Here is a 23,856-nt window from a genome sequence, read left to right on the forward strand (position 1 = left end):
AATAGTGGTATGCCCACATAACAGAATACTACATACAATGATGCCACACTTCCCAGATGGGTCAATGGTAAAGAATCTGCCTGCCAATTCAGGAGATGCAGGTTCCATCCCTGGGTCAGGAAGATCCCCTGGAGGAAGAAATGACAACCCACTCCAGTATTCTTTCCTGGATAATCCCATGGACAGAGGAGCTTGGCGGGGTATGGTTCATGGGGTCACAAAGAGTCAGACACGACTGAGCGCACACACTGCTTGCACATACAGCTATATGCAACATATTCATCAGTCTCATAAACACAGTTTTTAAAAACTTGCAGAAGACAACATTCAGCATGATACCATTTTTATTAAGCAATAACAAGCAAACATTAACAATTTTATTTACAGAGATATATAAACACAGTAAAATTTAATTTAGAGCAAAAGGTTTATTAAGACAAAACTCTGGAGAGTGCTCACCTCTATAGAGAAAGTGGAAGGAGGGCAGAGCCCAGAGTAGCTTTACCAGCACTGGTAAAGTACTAATACTTAAGTTTGATGAGGAGTTCTTTTGCATTGCACTTCACATTTTCTGTATGTTATGTTTATTCTTTTGCATGCAATAAATATTTACATAATAATACTTCAAATATAGCATTAACAATAAGATAACACTTCTAATATTGCACACATTTATTTTTGCCACTCCTTTTAAAATTCCACCTAAGCATGGCATGACAGTTTGCTACTTTACAATATTTCCATCAAGTATATGTTGATCGGCTACCTATGCATCAACATACAACATATGTATGCTATATACACTTACATCATATATACTGTGATAAAAAATTAACCAAGAGTTGTAACTTACCTAACGTAAGCCTATGGAGCAAGCAGCAACTCACTTCTTGAATTTTTTCACTGATAGGGAATGCTTTCATGGCTTCTACCACAATATTATAACACCTGACATTGCCACTCATGAGGACTTCAACATTACTACCTAAATTCAAAGAAATCATGATTATCAATAAGGCAATAATTTTCCCCATTGAAATATGCATACAAAAACATCTCACAGAGATTTTAAATACATGGCAGTATAATGGCTACAATACCAAATTTAAATGTCATTTTCTGTCAAATAGCTATAAAAATACTATGTTGTTCATTGTTAATGTAACAGACTTTAGAACTCATCTCTAGGACTAAGGGAAAGTTGCTTTATTCCTGTATCTTGGCTTAAAAATGTAAACAAATAGGGAAATCTGAAAATGCTTTTATGTAAGTCAAAATATGTAAAGTCCTGGCCGTTAGTTTTCAAAGAAATGAATTTGGGGCCTGTTTCCTAATGAGGCAGTATTCCATTGGATAATAGATTTTAATTGTTCCTTTTTCTCAAACCATTAGAAAGAAAAGCAAGATTATATCACATAACAGAAGAGCCAGAATCAGCCATGATCTATTCCTATTCATTCCAGAAGAGCAGCAGAAGAATAGCCAGTGTAAAAGTCACAAAACCTAGTTTCCTGAAGGCTCTGCCACAGACAGGGAAAAGAATGGATGAAGGGGAGAGAAGAGGCAGAATATTAAAATATATGACTAAGAGATAAACATAAATGAACCACAGGGAAGGGAAGAATTTACTGGAAAAGGCAATTAATCAATAGAGAAAGTATGTGAACCCATATGGAGAAAATTAATTTATATGTCTCAATGAAACGTGTACTATTCTTAAAACAGAGAGAAAAAGGTGTGCAAAATAAATTTCTTCCTTTTTTTGGCACAAGCTTTTTTTCCTAAAAAATACATTTTTAATGTTTAAATTGTATTTTAAAAAACACTAAATATGGAAAAAGATGTTGTAATTAAAGAAAATGGCATCTTAAAACAATTACCTGCTTATACTCAGTACCACAGATATGATTTGCTCTAGATTCAAACATAAAGTCTAAAACACTTGCTTTTGTATTTTTACAAAATACATTTTGACATTTCCATTATGAATCAGCACATTTACAGTGAAGATATGTCAATATGGGTAGGAAAAAATGAATTTCAAAAGAGCCAGTACAAAACAAATAAATGTATAGCCAAGGAAAGGCAAAATGAAAAATACATTCAGTTTGTTGGCAGTAGATGACTCAGAGAAGTTTAAATTCCATTTTCCGGGGGTGGTCCTAAGATGGCAGAGGAATAGGATGGGGAGACCACTTTCTCCCCCACAAATTCATCAAAAGATCATTTGAATGCTGAGCAAATTCCACAAAACAACTTCTGAACGCTGGCATCAGACACCAGGCACCCAGAAAGGCAGCCCATTCTCTTCGAAAGGAGGTAGGACAAAATATAAAAGATAAAAAGAGAGCCAAAGAGTTAGGGATGGAGACCCGTCCAGGGGAGGGAGTCGTGAAGGAGGAGAAGTTTCCCAACTCCAGGAAACCCTCTCACTGGAGTGTCTGTGTAGAGTTTTGGACTCTCAGGGGGAAACAAAACCACGAGGAAAAAAAAACAATCCACAGATTATGTGCCTAACTGCAACCCCCAGCGGAGAAATAGCCCAGATGCTCACATCCACCAGCAGTGAGCCGGGGCTGAACAGGGAGGCACGGGCTTCCCCTCTCCCCCCCGACCCACCCCCACCAGCTGGAGGCAGAGAGGCAGGCAAGTGACAGCCAGAGCTGGAAGGTGAGGGGCCATCTCGGCCCCAGAGAGCATCCTCCACCAAACTGTGAGCAGGCTCCCAGTTGCTAACCAAGCCTTCCTGGGATCCTGGACAGTTGACATCCACCAGGAGGGCTGCAGTCAGAGATCAGTTCCCCAGAAGAGACACACGGCACCCAGGAAACCAAGGGACTGGGACCAGGGAGATGATAAGACGCACCACCCACCTGGGGAGAGTGTGCTCGCCAGGCACCTGGTCACCGGAGCTGCTTGGACCTGGGAAGGGCACAAAACGCAGGTCTAACAGAGTCTGTGCCTTTGTGGAGTACCCGAGAACCTGATCAGCTAAGACCTGGGAAGTGCATGAAACCCTGAACCTGCTTTGGACAGTTCCCCTGCAGAGCAACCTGGAGCCTGGGCAGCGTAGACCAGGAAAGCACACACGCCAGTGTGGCCTAGACACTGAGAGCACTCCCTACACACACCAGTGATACTCGTTTGCAGTATTCCTCCCTCCCCACAGCACAACTGAACAAATGAGCCTAAATAAGTGACCACCTTCCCTGCCTTGTGTCGGGGCAGGAATTAGGCACTGAAGAGACTTGCAAACAGAGGAAGCCAAAATAAACAGAGAGAGAACCACTTTGGAAGTGACAGGTGCAACAGATTAAAACCCTGTCGTTAGCACAGACTACATTGGAAGGGGCCTATAGACCTTGAGAAAAAGTATAAGCTGGAACAAGGAAGTATATGAAACTGAACTGACCCCACACTGCCCTCAACAGCTCCAGAGAAATTCCTAGATATATTTTACTATTATCATTTTCTTTTTTTTCTTTTAGTTTTTAAGTTCTTTACTACTCCTTTAATTTTCATTTTTATAACCTACTATTACCTTGCCAAATACTCTATTTTAAAAGCAAATTTCATATATTATTTATAATTTTTGTGATTTTGTTTTATTAATATTGTATTTTTGAGAAGTCTAACCTCTACTCTAGATTTTTAATCTTTGCTTTTTGGTATTTGTTATCAATTTCATACCTTTAAGAATCCAATCTTCAGTATCTATTTTTACTTAGGAGTGTGATTACTGGCTTGATTGCCCTCTCCCCCTTTTGACTCTCCTTTTTATCCCCCAGGTCACCTCTAACTCCTCTCTCCCGCTTCTCTACTCTACCCAACTCTGTGAATCTCTTTGGGTGTTCTGGGCTGTGGAGAACACAGGGAACTGATTACTGGCTAGATCTGTCTCTCTCCTTTTGACTCTCCCTATTCTCCTCCTGGTCACCTCTATCTCCTTCCTACCTCTTCCCTTTTCTATGTAACTCCATGAACCTCTCTGAGTTTTCCAGACTGTGGAGAGCACATAGGGAATTGATTACTGGCTAGATTGCTCTCTCCCCTTATGATTCCCCCTCTTCTCCTCCTGGTCACCTCTATCTCCCTCCTCCCTCTTCTCTTCTCCATGTAACTCTGTGAATCTCCCTGGGTGTCCCTCACTGTGGAGAATCTTTTCACCATTACCTTACATGTTTTATCATCAGTGTGGTATGGATGGAGAAGACTTGAGGTTACTGTAAGAATAAGATGAAAAGCCAGAGTCAGGAGGCTTAAATTCAAAACTAGAGAACATCAGAAAACTCCTGAATCCAGGGAACATTAATCAACAAGAGCTCATCCAAAAGCCTTCATACCTACACTGAAATCAAGCTCCACCCAAGAGCCAACAAGTTTCAGAGCAAGATAAACCAAGCTAATTCTCCAGCAACACAGGAACATAACCCTAAGCATTAACATACAAGTGGCCAAAAGTCACACCAAACCCACAGACACCTCAAAACTCACTACTGGACACTTCACTGCACTCCAGAGAGAAGAGATCCAGCTCCACCCATCAGAACATGGACACAAGCTTCCCTAACCAGGAAACCTTGACAAGCCACTCATCCAACACCACCCACAGGGAGGAACCTCCACAATAAAGAGGAACCACAAACTTCCAGCATACAGAAAGGCCACCCCAAACACAGCAATCTAAACAAAATGAAAAGGCAGAGAAATATTCAGCAGGTAAAGGAACATGATAAATGCCCACCAAACCAAAGAGGAGGAGATAGGGAGTCTAACTGAAAAAGAATTTAGAATAATGATAGTAAAAATGATCCAAAATCTTGAAAACAAAATGGAGTTACAGTCAAATAGTCTGGAGACAAGGATTGAGAAGATGCAAGAAATGTTTAACAAGGAACTAGAAGCAATAAAAAAGAGTGAATCAATAGTGAATAATGCAATAACTGAGATAAAAAACACTCTGGAGGGAACCAACAGTAGAATAACAGAGGCAGAAGATAGGATAAGTGAAGTGGAAGATAGAATGGTGGAAATAAATAGAGCAGAGAGGATAAAGGAAAAAAGAATTAAAAGAAATGAGGATAACCTCAGAGACCTCTGGGACAATGTGAAATACACCAACATTCAAATCATAGGAGTCCCAGAAGAAGAAGACAAAAAGAAAGGCCATGAGAAAATACTTGAGGAGATAATAGTTGATAACTTCCCTAAAATGGGGAAGGAAATAGCCACCCAAGTTCAAGAAACCCATAGACTCCCAAACAGGATAAACCCAAGGCAAAACACCCCAAGACACATATTAATCAAATTAACGAAGATCAAAGACAAAGAACAAGTATTAAAAGCAGCAAGGGAAAAACAACAAATAACACACAAGTGGATTCCCATAAGAATAACAGCTGATCATTCAACAGAAACTCCTCAGGCCAGAAGGGAATGGCAGGACATACTTAAAGAGATGAAAGAGAAAAACCTACAAGCCAGATTACTGTATCAGCAAGGATCTCATTCAGATATAATGGAGAAATCAAAAGCTTTACAGACAAGCAAAAGCTGAGAGAATTCAGCACCACCAAACCAGCTCTTCAGCAAATGCTAAAGGATCTTCTCCAGACAGGAAACACAGAAAAGGTGTATAAACCCAAACCCAAAACAACAAAGTAAACAGCAACAGGATCATACTTATCAACAATTACTTTAAATGTAAATAGGTTGAAAGCCCCAACCAAAAGACAAAGACTGGCTGAATGGATGTAAAAACAAGACCCCTATATATGCTGTCTACAAGAGACCAACCTCAAAACAAGGGACACATACGACTGAAAGTGAAGGGCTGGAAAAAGACATTTCACACAAATAGAGACCAAAAGAAAGCAGGAGTAGCAACACTCACATCAGATAAAATAGACTTTGAAATAAAGGCTGTGAAAAGAGACAAAGAAGGACACTACATAATGATCAAAGGATTAATCCAAGAAGAAGATATAATAATTATAAATATATATGCAACCAACATAGGAGCACTGCAATATGTAAGGCAAATGCTAAAAAGTATGAAAGGGAAAATTAACAGTAACACAATAATAGTGGGAGACTTTAATACCCCACTCACACCTATGGATAGATCAACTAAACAGAAAATTAGCAAGTAAACACAAACTTTAAATGATACAATGGACCAGTTAGACCTGATTGATATCTATAGGGCATTTCACCCCAAAACAATCAACTTCACCTTTTCCTCAAGTGCACATGGAACCTTCTCCGGGATCAATCACATCCTGGGCCATAAATATAGTCTTGGTAAATTCAGAAAAAATTGAAATCATCCCAAGCATCTTTTCTGATCACAATGCAATAAGGTTAGATGCCAACTATAAGAAAAAAACTACTAAAACTATAAACATATGGAGGCTAAACAACACGCTTCTGAATAACCAACAAATCACAGAAGAAATCAAAAAAGAAACCAAAACATGCACAGAAATGAATGAAAACATAACAACCCAAAACCTATGGGATTCAGCAAAAGGAGTGCTAAGGGGAAGGTTCATAGCAATACAAGCTTACTTCAAGAAACAAGAGAAAAATCAAACAAATAACCTAACTCTACACCTAAAGCAACTAGAAAAAGAAGAAATGAAGAACTCCAGGGTTAGTAGAAGGAAAGAAATCATAAAAAATAGGGCAGAAATAAATGAAAAAGAAACAAAGGAGACCACAGCAAAAATCAACAAAGCTAAAAGCTGGTTCTTTGAGAAGATAAATAAAATAGACAAACCATTAGCCAAACTCATCAAGAAAAAATGGGAGAAGAATCATATCAACAAAATTAGAAACGAAAATGGAGAAACTGCAACAAACAATACAGAAATACAAAGGCTCATAAGAGACTGCTATCAGCAACTATATGCAAATAAAATGGACAACTTGGAAGAAATGGACAAATTCTTAGAAAACTACTACTTTCCAAAACTGAACCCGGAAGAAATAGAATATCATAACAGGCACATCACAAGCATGGAAATCAAAACTGCAATCAGAAATCTTCCAACAAACAAAAGCCCAGGACCAGTCAGCTTCACAGCTGAATTCTACCAAAAATTTAGAGAAGAGCTAACACCTATCCTACTCAAACTCTTCAAGAAAATTTCAGAGGAAGGTAAACTTCCAAACTCATTCTATGAGGCCACCATCACCCTAATACCAAAACCAGACAAAGAGAACAGTGTGGAGATTCCTTAAAAAACTGGAAATAGAACTGCCATACGACCCAGCAATCCCACTGCTGGGCATGCACACTGAGGAAACCAAAATTGAAAGAGACGTGTACCCCAATGTTCATCGCAGCACTGTTTACAATAGCCAGGACATGGAAGCAACCTAGATGTCCATCAGCAGACGAATGGATGATAAAGCTGTGGTACATATACACAATGGAATATTACTCGGGTATTAAAAAGAATGCATTTGAATCAGTTCTAATGAGGTGGATGAAACTGGAGTCTATTATACAGAGTGAAGTCAGAAAGAAAAACACCAACACAGTATATTAATGCATATATATGGAATTTAGAAAGATGGTAACGATGACCCTATATGCGAGACAGCAAACGAGACCCAGGTGTAAAGAACAGTCTTTTGGACTCTGTAGGAGAAGGCGAGTGTGGGATAATTTGAGAGAATAGCATTGAAACATGTGTATTATCAGACGTGAAATAGATCGCCAGTCCAGGTTCAATGCATGAGACAGGGTGCTCAGGGTTGGGGCACTGGGATGACCCTGAGAGATGGGGTGTAGAGGGGGGGTGGGAGGGGGGTTCAGGATGGGGAATACATGTACACCTATAGCTGATTCATGTCAATGTATGGCAAAAACCGCTATAATATTGTAAAGTAATTAGCCTCCAATTAACATAAATTAATTTAAAAATAAATAAATTCCATTTTCCACTATTGTTCAGCCCCATCTACTTTTAAGAGTTTAACTTTCCATGAATAAGATTTTATAACTTTACTAAGAAAGGGCTTTCTTTCACAAGAGTTTTTACTGAAGTCTCATATCTATAAGATTCCATGTTTGAAATCATATGTTTATTATATATAATATATTTACTATGTATATATGAGATACAAAGTTTTTAGTAATTCTGTCAAGGTTTTAACCACATTATTATATTACATTCAGAGAAGGCAATGGCACCCCACTCCAGTACTCTTGCCTAGAAAATCCCATGGACAGAGGAGCCTGGTAGGCTGCAGTCCATAGGGTCGCAAAGAGTCGGACATGACTGAGCGACTTCACTCACTTTTCACTTTTATGCATTGGAGAAGGAAATGGCAACCCACTCCAGTGTTCTTGCCTGGAGAATCCCAGGGATGGGTTCGCACAGAGTCGGACATGACTGAAGTGACTTAGCAGTAGCATCATATTACATTATCAGGTACTACTCTACATTTTTAACATTATTTAAGTGATCTAATCCTCACAACTTTACACATGTGAAGATGAAATTATTACCCATAAATGCACGTGTAAATCCTGTACAAGCCCAAATAGGTAATAAATGAAATACAAAATGCTCGTGTACTTATAAAACAGAAGGAATTGAAATCTGAAGTAATAGACGCATTCACTGATGGCATACACAGCAAATTAATTTTTTGTACTTTTTTATTATAAAAGTGGCTAGATTTCAAAGCATCACCAAAATGCTAACCAAGAATCAAGAAATAAAGTTCAAAACTCCTTCCTGTGGCTTTTCAGGCCTTTTAGCATCTGATTATGTCTCCAGTCTCATGCACTAATTCTTATCAAGCCCTTATTTCACCTCCATTAATCAGCATACAAGCAGATGCTCAGCTCTCTACATGTGCATTTCACACACACATGCATTCACACACTTACAAATATAGTTTACTGAGCTACTTTTATCCTCTTGATTTTTCTATGCTTTCTTGCTCTAGGATCTTTACACTTTAAGATGTCCACCCCTGGGTTACTGCCTGCACTTCTATTTCATCTCACGTTTTTCTGCACACAAAGCTGTCCTCATCATTCAAGACTCTGCTGAGAGATCTTGCCTCACTCCCTGTTTGTTCTCATAACCCTAGGTACTTCTGCCAACATTTGCCTTATAATACTCTGTAATCACTTCTGTGCTTATCTGTATATTGTGCAGTACTATGGGAATACAAAAGGCAAGAAATGTTTATATTTTTGCTACTATTTCTCCAGCACAAAGCCCAGAGCCAGCAACAGTACTAAATCAATAAACAAAAATTAATCAGATGAATAAACAAATGAATGGCTTTATCACCTACAGGTCTCCAATAAAAACATTTTTGAAACACACTCAGAAAGAACATATATTGCAATTTTCAAGTTCAAGAAAGAAACCATGTATGCAGGCTACTTACAAGGAATTGCTAAGGAATGTAAACAGTGCAGTACATGAAGCACAATTTCCTCTTCATCTTCAAAATTTTTTAACGCACTTAGCAATATCATATAATCTTTATTTTCAACAAATTCAGTCAGTTGCTCCTCTGAAACTAAAAAATGAAAAACAAAACACTGAAAGAGCTGAAACGTGATTTAAAAGTTTAATTACTCAAAAATATAATATTCATGATAATTCATGATAAGACAGTATACACAACAGACATAAATTAAAGACTATACTTCAGCAAATATCCCTTCCTAGGAATTTTATAATGGGAAAACAAGCTATTGAGGTAAAATAATTTTGTTTTGACCTATATCAGTTACTACTAGTTACTCCATGTTTTGAAATGTAATGACTAGTTCTCAGAAAGCCAAAATTATTTATAATTTCATTTGAAAGATTCTAGAGCAAACTAATCTATGACTAACAAAGATGGCTTATTGAAGTGAACATATCACAATACTTAAAAAGGAGTGGTTACTGGTACACTGTTCAAGGGCAGCTAAGCTAAATGCATCAGTTCAAGAGGATGAACTTCAGCAAATGACAAGTAATGAGACTTCAAAATACTCTATCGTAATGGTCTTGATTTCATCAGAGAACAACAAATGTCCTCATTAATTCCCATAATTAGTCTTTGGATCAAGCAGTGAGCTTCATTTAGAGTCATTTTATTGGGTGGGAACCTCAAAAACATGTATAAAAATCTGGTTTATCTGACCTGAAAATACACTGACATAAATCAGAAAATGCAGCACTCTTCATGATCAATACTAATTTCTGTTGTTCAACTTTATACCAATAGTCCATGTAATATAATGTGAAATTGACTGGGTTCTTCTAATAAAGGTGGAGTATCACCAAATCTTCTCATTTTATGGAACAGTTTCCAGATCATAGTTTTAAATTTTGAAAATTAACTTTACAGGTGTCACTAAGTCCTGGGGAACCTGATACTCTTCAAAACTTCAGAAGTGTTTCTACTCGACATTTACAATCACAATATTGTTAGCGTTGATCTTTCTGTCACAGTGAGATCTCCTTTTCAACATTCTTTGGTGCTTCTTCACAGGTCTTGGATCCCACAATGCTGGTGAGAGTTATGTTAACCCTTCTTTCCTGAATAAGGATGTGCCCTTAAACTGCAGCACAGAAGATTACAAGCTCTCAAGACAATAACTCCTCAAACTCAATTCTGCCCAATTCTTATCAAAAGCTTAGTTGCCAGATGTAACATTTAGAGAAGATAGCCTGAGAGCCATGCACCTCCTCCATTCCTCTCCTCCACCAAGCCCCTTCACCAGAGAGCTGAGGCCCAGGCCCAAGCTGTGCCCTTTGATAGTCTCTTTCACTGAAATGACACTTTGTGTTCCTTACAGAATGTGTGCATTTTATCACCTCATCCAGGGAGACTCAAGGAGGATTTTCTCCAAGTCTCCCATGATTGCTTCTTCTGATTAATGGGTTTACTTTTATTTCAAGTAACTTTGTAATCAATGATGTTTCTGCCTCTTTTCTTTGCCTGATAGAAAGCAAAGGGCCAAATTTCTGGTCCATCTCTCTGCAAAGATACAGGATCTGAAGTAAGCAATAAATTTAACCTAGCATCATATTTTCCCCTCACCCATTTCCTCATTCATTTTTTCCCTCTAATGTATTATAAATATCTATAAACTATTTGAATTCTTTTTAGAATAAGGCAGGAAATTAAACAGTATAAGGTGATCTACTCCATTCCTGGAGCTACCAGAAACTGGAATAGGTAAACTGGTATGGACACAGGGCCCACTGAGGTTCTTATTCTAAACCCCTACCATTGTTGGTTCTCAATGACACAAAAGGTGCTCTCAAAAAACTTAGTCAACTGGACTGTAATGGAGATAACTAGCTGTGTGCCCTCAGGCAGGTTACTCATTTCACTTCTCTGATCCATTTCGTCATCAAGCCAGTGGAAGAACCAAAGGTTCCCACTAACTATAAAATTACATGGTTATCTCTGTCATCAATCTCAGTGTTATGTGATAAAATACATATTAGTCTTAGTCCTAAGGGACACTTTGTAAACTTTCTGTTCTTTATCCAGAGCCTTGAGCAATTTCTAAAATCTCTGGTGATGACTCAACATCATAAACCCAAATTTAAGTTGTGCTTGACTCCATTGTTTCACTTTTTTCTTTTTTAACTCCTACACACCCAGTTTACAAAGTGAACCTATGCCTTGTTAAGCAATGGAAGAAAGTTTACTACAATTGCATAATTTATAATCCATGAATGGAATTTACTCTGTAAAAAACAAGCAATGTTTCTGAATTAACTCCATTACCTACCCTTGACTGACAATTCAAACTTTAGTAAATAGTACAGTTTTCAATATCTTCTTATCATGATACTTAATCCTACTTTTCCTACTATAAACCCTTATAAACCTTTTTTTCTTATATAAATATCAAAATAAAGAGCTTGAAATTTTTAAATACCTCTCTCAAACAGCACATGTAAAACTTTACATCCAAGTTTCTGGACTTCATCACTGGCTGAAAATGTGCGCATGGCATCGAAGATTAACAAGAAAATATCATTTTCTTCATCCAGTATCAGCAAACTGATTTTACCTATTTTGAAGAGAACAATAAGCTCCAAGTAAATAGCTGCTTTAACATTTAATGTCTTAATTTTTACATGAGGGCTATGATGGTTAGTGAATTTCTCTTTTTGATGAACCATGTAGTTGCCCCAGCTGTTAGCCCTATCAAGCTCTATGGCCTTTCTAAATGAGATAAATCCCCAGTACACTTTCCTATAACTTACGATTCCCAATCAATGACCATTACCAAGACCTCTTGCCCCAAGCTCCTGAAATATTTCTGCCTCTTAGACAACATCATCTGAATGCTCCATGGCCACCCCAAACCTCACCTACTCCAACTGCCTCTCTTCATCAATGACACCACCTTGGATCCAATAGTTACCAGAGAAACTTAAGTCATCTTCCTTCTTTCATTCTCCCTCTCTCTTCTCATTCTCTGCCCAACCAAAGAATCAACTCATACTAAGTCCTTCAAGTCTAACCTCTAAATATTTCAAAAATTCCTTTTGAACTAGGCCCCTCCATTTCTGTTTTGTTCTGGACCCCATCACCTCTCACCTAGAATGCAAACACAATTGCTTAACTGCTCTGCTTGGTGCAAACTCCTACCTAACTAGTTGACCCCCTGCACTATATTTCTAAAACACAAATGTGATCTATAATTCCCTTTGAAGTCTCCTAAGACATTCTCATACTCCTCAGTCTAACAAACGAGACTCTTCACAGATTACATGTATCTCACCAGCCTCACGTCCCTCCCTGAACTACTGACTCCAAACACGCTAAGCTCTCTGCTCATCACAAACACATTTCCTTTGATATAAATTTTTGCATTCACACTAGCTGAGTGGAATGCCCATGCCCTTTTCTACCCCAAATATAATGCTACCTTAATTCAAGGCATAACATAAACAGCACCTATTCGGTCAATAAAAACTGTAGGAGGGGTAGTCATAGCATACACGTATACAGCACATAACACATCAGACATAGGTTGACGTATTGACAGTTCACTCAAACATGTGTAAACCACCACAGCCCCACAAGATAAGTGCAATCCTCACATCAGAGATGAGAAAACAGCCACAGAAGTGACCCAGTAACTCTGCCCAAAGTAGAACAAACAAGAGTCAGAGCTGGATTAAAATTTAGACAGGTCATGGACATGCCCTTAAATCCCACAAATAAGCCTAGCTTCTCTCTGTGTTCCTATGGTGGTTTTCTTCCTATCTCTGTTATAGTACTTTTCTCATTAAACTGAAATTATCTCTTTAAATGCTTTTTATCTCTTTGTTGGGCTGTTCAATTCTGTAGCCACTAATCACATGAGGCTACTTAAACTCAAATTTAAATTAAGTAAAATTAAATAAAATTAAAATTTAGCTCCTCACATTCCCCATGTTCAACCACCAAATATGGCTACGAGCCATGAATTTAAACATGTACAGTATTTCCTTCATTGCAAAAAGTTATATTAGACAATGGTGCTGGACTGTGAACTTCTTCACTGCAGGAACTCTGCCTCAGCTGTCTGAGAGTTCGCTAGTAGCCAGCGTAGCAGTAAGTGCCCAATAACTATCCCATGAGTTAACAAATAAGCCAAACAAACAGTGGTTCATAAATTAGCCTCTAATAAAGTATCTGAAATGAACTCTAAAACACATTACAAACTTCCCTAAAAACTCAAAATTCTCAATGCTATATAGAAGAAATTAACTAGTTTTTTGCAAAACATATCAAATTTCCTAACTGTCTGCATGCTGCTAATCTCAATATATTCATATTGGGAGATTTTTCAAATTCATAAACCACCTGTCCACCGCCAAATGGAGAATAAATCTTCACACACTCCCAAAAAAGACTCCCAAGGATGAGTTTAAAATAAATCATGATTAAGACTAGTTTGGAGGATTAAAGGACAAACCACTCCATTATTCTTGCCTGGAGAATCCCATAGACATAAGTGCCTCGTGGGCTACAGTCCATGGGGTCATAAGAGTCAGTTACGACTTAGCAACTAAACCGCCAAGACTAGTTAGCACATTCTATTACATATTTTAATAAAAGGCTCTGGTGAAGTGGTGAGGACCTTCAGGCCTTTCCTATCTCTCTTCTTTCATTCTCTGATCTTCTCCCTCTGTCTTCCTTTCTCTCTCTCCTAATGGCCCTTCATCACTTGGCAGGGATTATGAAAGCATTTAAAATCTTACCACCCACACATCCAGCTCCTCTCATGCCCTCCTCCTAGACCTCTGCAATGCTGCACATGCTGTTCTCTTGACCTAAAGTACCCTTCACACGTTGAAGGAAAGCCTCCCTATCCTTTCTGATTAGCTTCCCTGTAAGCAGTCTTTCTTCTTAGAATCTCACATCATAGCAAGTGTCCAGCACGGCAATGATCACAACGATTGCACCACAGCAACACTCTTTGTTTCCAGGTCCATTATCCTTCAAGCAGAAGTTTACTCGGGAAAGAACCTGACACGTGAAATAAGAACCTGTTTCTACTGCTTCTTGCTGAGGCATTCTCTCTGGTTTCAGGGTTCACTCAAGGGATGTTTTGAGGATTATGCTTGTAAAAGCATATGAAGTATTTTACATGTTAAACCTAGCATTTAGCAAGCACAAAAGAAGAAAGGCTATATATTTTTATTATGACATATTACTATTATGTCATACTCTAGAACATGTTTTATAGAAAACACATTAGAGACATCACGGAGAACAAATACTCATGACAGGACATGTATGGCTAACAAACTAATGGGAATATGAGATGTGGGACCAGATCAGAGGAGCAAAGCTGAGGACAGAAATTAAATTTGGGAATAATATACAAGGTGATGTTTAAGGCCAATACATTGGGTGGTATTTTTGAGAGAAAAAGTTTAGAGAAAAGAGATAAGGAGAGAAAAGGAAAATGGATACACAGAATTTTGGAAATCATCAATATTGAGGTTGTGATATTATATTTTTAAAAAATTAAAATACATTTAGTAAGTGGTTTAAATTATTTTTTAACTTGTGTCAATATTAAAAATATGTGTGTATATACTACCTGAAGTTAGGAGAAGATCTAAGGCCTTCAATCCAACTGTTGTCAGGTTGACACTGGCATTATGAACTGTTAGCATTTTAAGAATCAATCTGTAATTAAAAACAAAAATCAAGATCATCCTAGATGTTTACTCTTTTAGATATTGTCTTTTACTCATCTACATTTTTATTTATCTCATTGCACTTCATTCCCTATATTGAAGCTAGTGTGTCTTTTCCCCATAAACCTGATCCAGGCTTATAATGATTAACAGGGAATTATTATGAGTCTCAACAGAAAAGCTATAACTTTTTCCTCAAAATATTTAAATTCAATTATTAACTACTTCACTCAATTCTATATTCAAAATAATACTGAGTTAAATGTTCTAAGGGACTAGTCATTTTATATGTGATACAAACTTGTGAATTTTATGTGACATATTTATATATTAAATTATAGAGATGTAATTAAAATGTTAGCTTGCATACAAAAATTAAAAATCATTTGAATATTTAAATTATTGATTTTTTTTTACTATTTTTAAAAGAGAAATTGATATTACAGAAAGTGAACCTAGTATATCAATAGTATTCAGTTAGTTCAAATACATTTGATTTGAGCCCCTGAGTTATTAATTTTAAAATATACAGTCTGTAGTCTATTCCTACTCAGGGCTGATTAATTTTAAAATATACAATCTATAGTTTATTCCTACCCAATGCTGCTTGGCTTTCTATTGTTAGAAAATAGAGCTTCCATGGCTTCACTTAGATTCAAGAAACTCGGCACATGGTCTCTAGCGATGAGGTAAGGAATTGAGAGACTCTCTCCTTCAACTCTGTTAATTCTCCTCCTACCTATGCTGCCCCTACCTCTTCTTGAATCATTCCCACTATTCCTGACTTCATTACCACACAAGAGATTTCTCCTTTAGTACTGTAAGCCTTTGAGGGGGGGAAGTCCATGAATATAAGGAGATATGTTTTATAATAACTATTGGCTGGAAATGATCTAATATACTCCACTATAGAGAAGAGTAGAGAAGAGTGTGTCTATATTGTTCACACTACTTCTGACCTAAAGGAGGGATGTAATAAATACCTGATGAACAGAAGATGAATAAATGATGAGTGAGCAAATAAATGAATGAAAAGAAACTTCCTGTAGAAACATTCACATAAGTTAACTGGAACATTTGGTTTGTACTAAAATATGACTAAATAAGTTTTCCAAGTCTCCCTAAAATTACAGATTACAAAGCTTTGGGGATTTTGGAAATTCTCATCCAAACCAAGGAACACATAACATTACAACTATTAATTGCAGGCATGTTTTGCCTAATTCTTCGTTAAATGCTGTATTCTTTATTACTGACATAGAATTTCAGGGATTAGTTTGGAGATGAGAATATCTATTAGTTGTAAATAGTCTCTTTGCAAAGCATACTCTTTAATGCTAGAAACTGAAAAACAGCAACTCATATTTATCAAAGATGGAAAAATATACAAGCATAGGTATACTCGCCTATGAACAAACAGCTCTTATTTGTCTAAATTTGCAGCCACTAATAGAGATGTAATAATAATAGAGTTATAATAATAATAGATGTAATAATAATAAAACTAACAGAGATGTAAATTTTAGTTTTGCATTAATTATGTTTTCCACAGAAATATATCTTTGGAAATCATAGTATTCACTTTTCTGAGGTAAAGAAAAATCACATTAAGTATAAAGAACACCTAAACTTGATGACAGAAGATATTTTATTAAATGTCAAGAAACAAAAAAGTTATCCAAAAGTTATCCAAAGTTATCCAAAAAGGACTTTCCTGGAAACACAAAAAAAATTTTCTTAACTAATTATGGCTAAAGAAGTAGTCTCATTTAAGAAGTCATTATGTTGAAAACTGCAATAACATAGCTAGTAAATAGCTATCAAGAGTTGGCTGCAGATGTGCTGAAAGATAATTTCCTCCTTTTTCTTCATTTTGAAAGCTGCAGTTTAAGCTCATTAAATATATACATATGAATATACATAAATGTGCTTTTTAAAGACAGTAACGCATAAATTTCTAAATTACTATTTAGAGAACTTTTTAGTTTCCATATTTTCGTTTTGAAGAAGTAGCGGTTTGTGTCCTGTGTGTGTGCTAAGTCGCTTCAGTCAGGTCCTACTTGGTGCAACCCCATGGACTGTGGCCACTAGGCTCCTCTGTCCATGGGATTCTCCCCGCAAGAACACTGGAGTGGGTTGCTATGCCCTCCTCCAGGGGACCATCCCAACCCAAGGCCTGAACCCACGTCTCTTAAGTCTCCTGCATTGGTGGTAGGGATCTTTACCACTAGCATCACCTGGGAGGCCAGTGGTTTGTGTCAATTCTACTATTGAAAAGTAAAAAAAAAAAAAAAAAATTTTATCCATTTGAATTCATAAGCATTCATCTACAATTTAATCAATTGTATAACTATTATTATTAAAATAATAACAATACCTAGCATTACCTCAAATGTTAGTTTTCTAAGCTCTCTATAAATGTAAATTATTGATTCAAGGAGAACTATATGTATTTTAAAGGATTTTTATCAGTTTGGCTTGAATTGCAAATAAAATGTATCAAGAGAAGGGCTGTTATACAGATATTTAGTGCAATATATTTTTACATACTTACTGGTGAACCCCAAGGACTTCCCAATCATGTCCAATATCATGGGGTCCCATTAAGCTTTGCATTGTATTTGGACAGATTTCTATTAATTTGCATAAAAGTGACCAACCCACCTAAAAATAAGAAAGGCAAATATTCATATTTTAAAACAAACACACATATATGGAACATATTTAGTCAAAGAATCTCTTCATTCTTAATAGACTAGGTGACTATTATTTTAAAATAGTTATTTTAAAACAAAATTATACTCAAAATGCTTACTCAAAATTATACTAAAAAGAAGTATGACAAAATTATACTCAAAAAGCAAGTCATATAATTAGAAAACATCTTTCTCCAAAAATCTACTGAAAGGGCATACAAAAAGTAACATTTCTAAATGATGAAGGAAACAGATTGCCTATTGTCTAAATAAAAAGCAATAAAATAAAAAATAGTTTTAGAGGACATACCAAGACTATGACATACAGGAAAGGCTAGTCTCAGGGCTTTGTACTTTTTAAGGCACATCCACCTCACATAATTTATTTTAAATATTTGGGACTTTAATTAAAAGAAAAAATGAAGTAGTTTGGAATGGAAGATTAGGAAAAGCCAGAAATTTTGACAGCCAAGTGTAAATTATCAGGAAAGACTGCTCCCCAGATAATAAAGTTAAGACAAACGGCAAGAGAAGTAGCACTGTCTGATGACTGCAACATCTTTCACACATAAAAGAAAAAGGCACCATGAGATGGAGAGTAGGTAGAACTTCTCACTGGACTCCTCTAGACTTCTTCAGTGGACCTAAATATGAGTTGATGAGGTCAAGTTGATGAGGTCCTTAAAGTCTTTCACATTTCCAAATGAATTATGATTTTACTGATGCATTTTAAATATACCTTCATTCAGTTCACTTTTACAAGTGATGCCAGATTGAATAAGTTGCTCTTTACTTCTAAAAAATACATTTTTAAATATTAATGGTATTTTAATTCCAAACGAGATTAACTCACTCTTCCTGCCATATATTCCTCTCCAAATTCAAGGACTTTTCAATTCTTCCTACTATGTTACAAAACTACACTCGATATGGTCAGAAAAAGAAGATGCATAGATATTCAGTTCTACAGATTAATGGAGAAGTGCCTAACCATGATGTGTGATAAATACCAATATCATATGAAGTTTGAAAGCTGGATTCACTGTCAGGAAAAGTTGCTCAGGGAAGAATATAATACAGAAAAAGTGTGATTTGAGTCAGATTTCAAAAGAACTATAAATTTGGTCACTTAAAACAGTGAAATGAAAACTTCTAAAACTGATGAGCTGTGAGGAAGAGAAGTAAGATGCTAAATAGAGAGGAGGCTGCCAGAAAGGGGCCCATTGCTAAATGAGACTGAATGTGTGAGTTGGAGCTGAGTGGCACAGAGTTGAATGACCAGGGGAGAAATTTCTATGTGTCTGAATAATAATGGCACACATTTCCTAATTGTTTACAGGAATAAAGAAGGGGTATTTATATGATAAAAGTGATTATACAAGAGTTCTTTACAAATACCATTTCTAGATCTTTTCTGGATTAAGCATGAATTGCTTTACTCTGTCATTACTTCCTCTTACACAATTTCAAATTCCTTGAAAAGGAAGCAATTTTTGACAGCTATTTTTACTTATATGTGAGTAGACATCCTCCTCCACGTAAGTTGAACAGATATTGACAATCCAGATGCCATAGAAACTGGCTATTTCTGTGCTTTTATAAAATATATCAAGATTTTTTCATCTAAGTATTTCAAAAATAACATTTGGAACAGTTTCTGGTGGGAAATAAATCATAAATCACACAGGAAGCTATACTCAGCTCTGTACCTGCATGGCTGACTCAAGAAGAAAACCTGTTTTGCTTTGGTTGGTGAAATAGCAGCATCAGTAAAATTGCTTTGCAAAAAGACTGAAGCAATTGAGCTTCTATGATTAAATAGAATCGCTAGCTGCAAAGTGGAGGTAACAACTGATCCACTAATGTATTCAATTAAAAGCTTATCTTTCAAAAAGAGAAACCTCCCATCTTGGACAGTTGTAATACAATTGGTAGTTTCACTTCATTATAATTATTCTGTAAACTCAAGTTATCTAATTAATGCACAATGGGAAACATCTAGGGTTTAAAGAAAATTTTAGTCACTTGCATGTATTTCACTCACATCAAAGATTGAAACTGTGTGAATAAAGTAATGTAAAACTGAAGAACACAGAGAAATGTTCAGGTGACTTGCAGGAAAGAGATTTATAAGACAAATAGCCTAACTACCAACTGTCTAAAGACTGTGATTTATTAAGGAGAACTAATAAAGCATGAAAAGACATTGAAAATAAAAATTCAGAGTCAGGAATGTCATGTTAAATTCTGAAAACAAACCTTGATGTTTATTTTTGAAGGGTAATTTAATTCCCTAAATTCATCAAGTGCTTTTACTTCAGTACTTTCAGCTGATTCAACGTATAAAGCTTTAAAGTATATCTATATTAATTTCACCAGTAATATGCATAAATTTGAAGAAGAAAATATTTTCTTTTAAGTAGAGTATTAAAATAACCCTTTGATAAGATCAATGATAATTTAAATCAATAATGTCAGTAGGCATAGCATGGCCACAGTATTTGTACCAAACCACTGTACTTTTTACTTATACAAAAAATGTGTGAATTCAGCACCTACTATATTATGAAAAAAGACTTTGAAGGTGTGTGAAACTTGAGTCCTGACTCTGTCACTAGCTCTGTGATCCTAAATGAGCTACTTACTCTGAGAAAAAAATATTCAGTGAGATTTCTGAGAGGGAAGTAAGATTTCAGCAAGAATCAAATAATATATACACACACATAATGCCCTTTGCAGGTTAACATACTGTGCTACAACTAGTAATTCTATTCCATTAAATCACCAAATCAAAAGACAATTCCTTATTTTCTTACTTTGTCTTTGGTACCTACTGGGCAAGGATATTGAATGACATTCATAACTACCCCAAACAAACATGTCTGGGATCTGGCAGTTTCTAAAATGAAGAAGAATTAGGAGGTGGGTATGCTGCAGACTCCCCTGGATTCTCAAGTCTAGCACTACCTCCTCTGCAGACCAAACCCACCCAGGGCCCAGCTGTTCAGAGTTGTACCTGGCAGAGGAGACTCTACCAAGAACAGAATCCAAGGAATGGAGTTTGACAAACAAGGCAATTTTGAACACCAAAGCAGAGGCAAGTAAGAAGGATGCTGTGGGTGGAGAGCAGCAAGCACAAAAGGCCAGTGCTGGAGAGTGAATCATGTTTCATAGGCAAAATTTCAGACACTGGGTGTTAAAAGAATAGTGTCTTTATCATGCCTCCATTTTTTTCTTGATCTTATTTGCTAACAGGCTGAAAATCAATAGGCAGATGGGATATACTTCAGTTGAAGAAAAATAAAAGCAACCATTTCTCACACATATATATATCTTCATATAAAAGAAGCTAGGTATATGGTTCACCCAAGCTAGACATAGCTGGACACAGAGATAAGCATAAGATAGACTGATACAGACAGATTCAGATAATTCTTACATCTGTCTAGCCTTTCAAGTAGATATTAAGAAATACTGCACCTCGATAGAGTTCAAAGTTCAATTCTCTTTCCCTTTAGAATCTAACGTGCAAATGAAAAAACTAATGTCAGTTCCCCAAATCTCAAAATCTACAAAGGAAGTTATCCTTAAGCAGTAATTTTGTTTTGACGGTGTATCAGACTTAATTTTCATCTTAAGGCTCCTTTTCAAATATATCTGAGATATTTAACAAATTTCTGGGTTTCCTATGATACAGGTTCTAAAAGTTTCACTTTTACATTCATTTTATATGAAAATAGTTGAGAAGTACAGATTTAAACTTACAAGGGAATCCTAAAACATTACTCACTTTAGATAATACAAGGTGTACTACAACTAAAGAAGGTTAGAAACCTGTCTTCAAGTTTAAAAATGAAAACCTTAAACCTATGAGAGTTTGCCAGTAACTTCAATTCATTAATTTAATTATTAATTATATTACTGTTCATTATTCCTCTTTCCCGAACTATTCACAGTGGTGTCATCTCTAGAACATGCTGTACATTGGGAAGAATCTTAGAATAATTTCATTTAAACACTTAGGAACATATCTAGCCAATGAAAGAAACCAAACCTCAACCCATTATTATTCCCCTCCCATCACCATCCATATTCTGTCAATTCTATAGTTACTTCTTAATGATAATTAAGGAGCACAGAATAGGCCCTCTTACACCGTTAACATCTGATAATGATTTAACAATGCTTCCAGCTTAAAACCACAGACAGTGGTTTGTCAGCACAAATCTCAGAAATAACCCAGAACTCTGGGTACAAAGTATCATTAGAAAAACACCTACTTCCAAAGAAGGAGAAATGGGCGAAATGAAAGCAACTCTTTTACCTGCTGCACACTAGCGACTCTCATATACGAGTCCAAGACGATCAACAGAGGCACGTGGACATTTTTGTCTTGAAATAACTTGGAGGCTGGAAAAGAAAGGGGGTAAGGAAAAGGCGCAAAGTCACGATTCATGGCACCCCCTTTTAAGTCTGAAAAGGAGGGAGAACGCAGAAGAAGTGAGCGCAAGACCTTCCTAGAATTGTCAGCTCTTTTCTGCCCCAAGGAGTGGACAGCTTTCGACTCGAGAGTGCAGGTCTGTGCGGCCACAAAGTTGGGAGGAGAAAGTTTGTTTAAAAGGCCGGGGAAAGCGTTGAGGGGAGAGGGGGGTGCGGGCGGTAAGGAAGAGTTTCCCGACAAAAGATTACCGTGATCGGCGTAAGTAAACACCAGCATATCCTCCAGGATTTGAACCAGCGTCTCTATCTGTTTTCCTTCCTGGACATTGTTCAGCCTAACTATCAACTTCTTCAGAGATTCCTCGTCCTCCTCGCACCCCTGGCTGCTGCCACTGGCCATGACCGACCCTGCTCCAAGCCGGCCGCCCCTCCCGCACTAAGGCCGGCGGCTCCGGGAAGGAGGCGACGAGCCCAGCTCACCGGCCGTGGCCAGCGCTCCCAGCCAGCCGCATCAGCACCCACGCCCGCCTGTTTATGCGAAGGCGGCGGCTCCCGCCCTCTCTCGGAGCCCTCCTCCTCAGCGTCCTCCTCCCCCACGCAAGGCCAACACCCCGAGGCCTGCAGGGGCGCAGGCCGACGTGCGGCCCAGCGCAGAACCTTGCCGGGTGCGCAGGGCTCAGCGAGAGCGGCCGGGGTGCTGGGGCCGCGCCCGTGGCCCCCGCGCGGCCCAGACGAGACCCTGGGCGGGCGCAGCCTCCCGGGACCGGATCCCGCCCGCCCCGGTGCTGGGGCCCGGAGTCGCGCAGGAAGAAACCGACTCAGCGGACTCCGCCGAATGCCCGGGCCCCGGGCACTGCGGAGGCCGGGGAGGCGTGCGGTCCTCACCCCCGGGCCACCCCCTGGCCCGCCAGCCTGGTCTCCCGCAGCCCGCGGAAGCTCTGGGAACTAGGAAGAAGAAAAAAGCCGCCGCAGATCTCCAGATCCAAGAATAGAAATCGGGGCCTTGGGAAAAGAGAACGCCGCCCAGTTGGCCCCTTTTAGGAAAACGTTCTCTTTGGAGTTCCCCCTATTGGGAGATGAAGAATCTCCCCCCCAAGGATGGACATAGTTAAGCAACCAAAATGTGCTTTTCTATGGTTGCTACCACTTGTTTGTGGGAAAGGAAATAAAAACAGTGTTCCTGTTAACTGAGGCTCTGTTGGCCAAAAGGCCACGAAAATTAGCTTTTGAAAATTTGAGTTTGCACTCGGTAAGATTCTGAAAATTGGGGCACACCAAAAAGTAATGGATTCTCATTGCAATTAAACCTAAAGAGAAACAAAGACGGGGTAAATGATATGAACAGGTGACAGATACAAATCTAAACATTGTTCTGTTGATAGTCAAAATTACTAAAGTATTTGAAAAAAAAATAATTATAGTAATGTGTTTTTCAAGAAGAGAAACCTGAGCAAGAAAAAAGAAAGACAAGGCTGGACAGAAATGACCTATTGCCTTCAGATCTGTCCTGGAATAGGGGTGAGGTC

At 37.7% G+C, this 23,856-nt stretch overlaps 1 protein-coding gene across 3 annotated transcripts in view; it reads right to left on the reverse strand.

The window, feature by feature from the left end:
• The window catches only part of LRRK2 (leucine rich repeat kinase 2), a 192,152-nt gene extending 168,777 nt beyond the window's left edge, over positions 1-23,375 (reverse strand). For all 3 annotated transcript variants that reach the window (XM_043886930.1, XM_043886939.1, XM_043886919.1), the window contains exons 1-7: positions 22,580-23,375; positions 22,215-22,300; positions 17,749-17,858; positions 15,095-15,183; positions 11,927-12,061; positions 9,421-9,555; positions 854-985 (exon numbers count right to left, since the gene is read on the reverse strand). In XM_043886930.1, coding sequence (XP_043742865.1) covers positions 854-985; positions 9,421-9,555; positions 11,927-12,061; positions 15,095-15,183; positions 17,749-17,858; positions 22,215-22,300; positions 22,580-22,730 — 838 coding nt within the window. In that variant the 5' untranslated portion in view covers positions 22,731-23,375. The remainder of the gene's footprint in view (positions 1-853; positions 986-9,420; positions 9,556-11,926; positions 12,062-15,094; positions 15,184-17,748; positions 17,859-22,214; positions 22,301-22,579) is intronic.
• Positions 23,376-23,856: the final 481 nt, after the last annotated feature.

Source organism: Cervus elaphus, chromosome 3 (assembly GCF_910594005.1).
Source record: "Cervus elaphus chromosome 3, mCerEla1.1, whole genome shotgun sequence".
Lineage (NCBI taxonomy): Eukaryota > Metazoa > Chordata > Mammalia > Artiodactyla > Cervidae > Cervus > Cervus elaphus.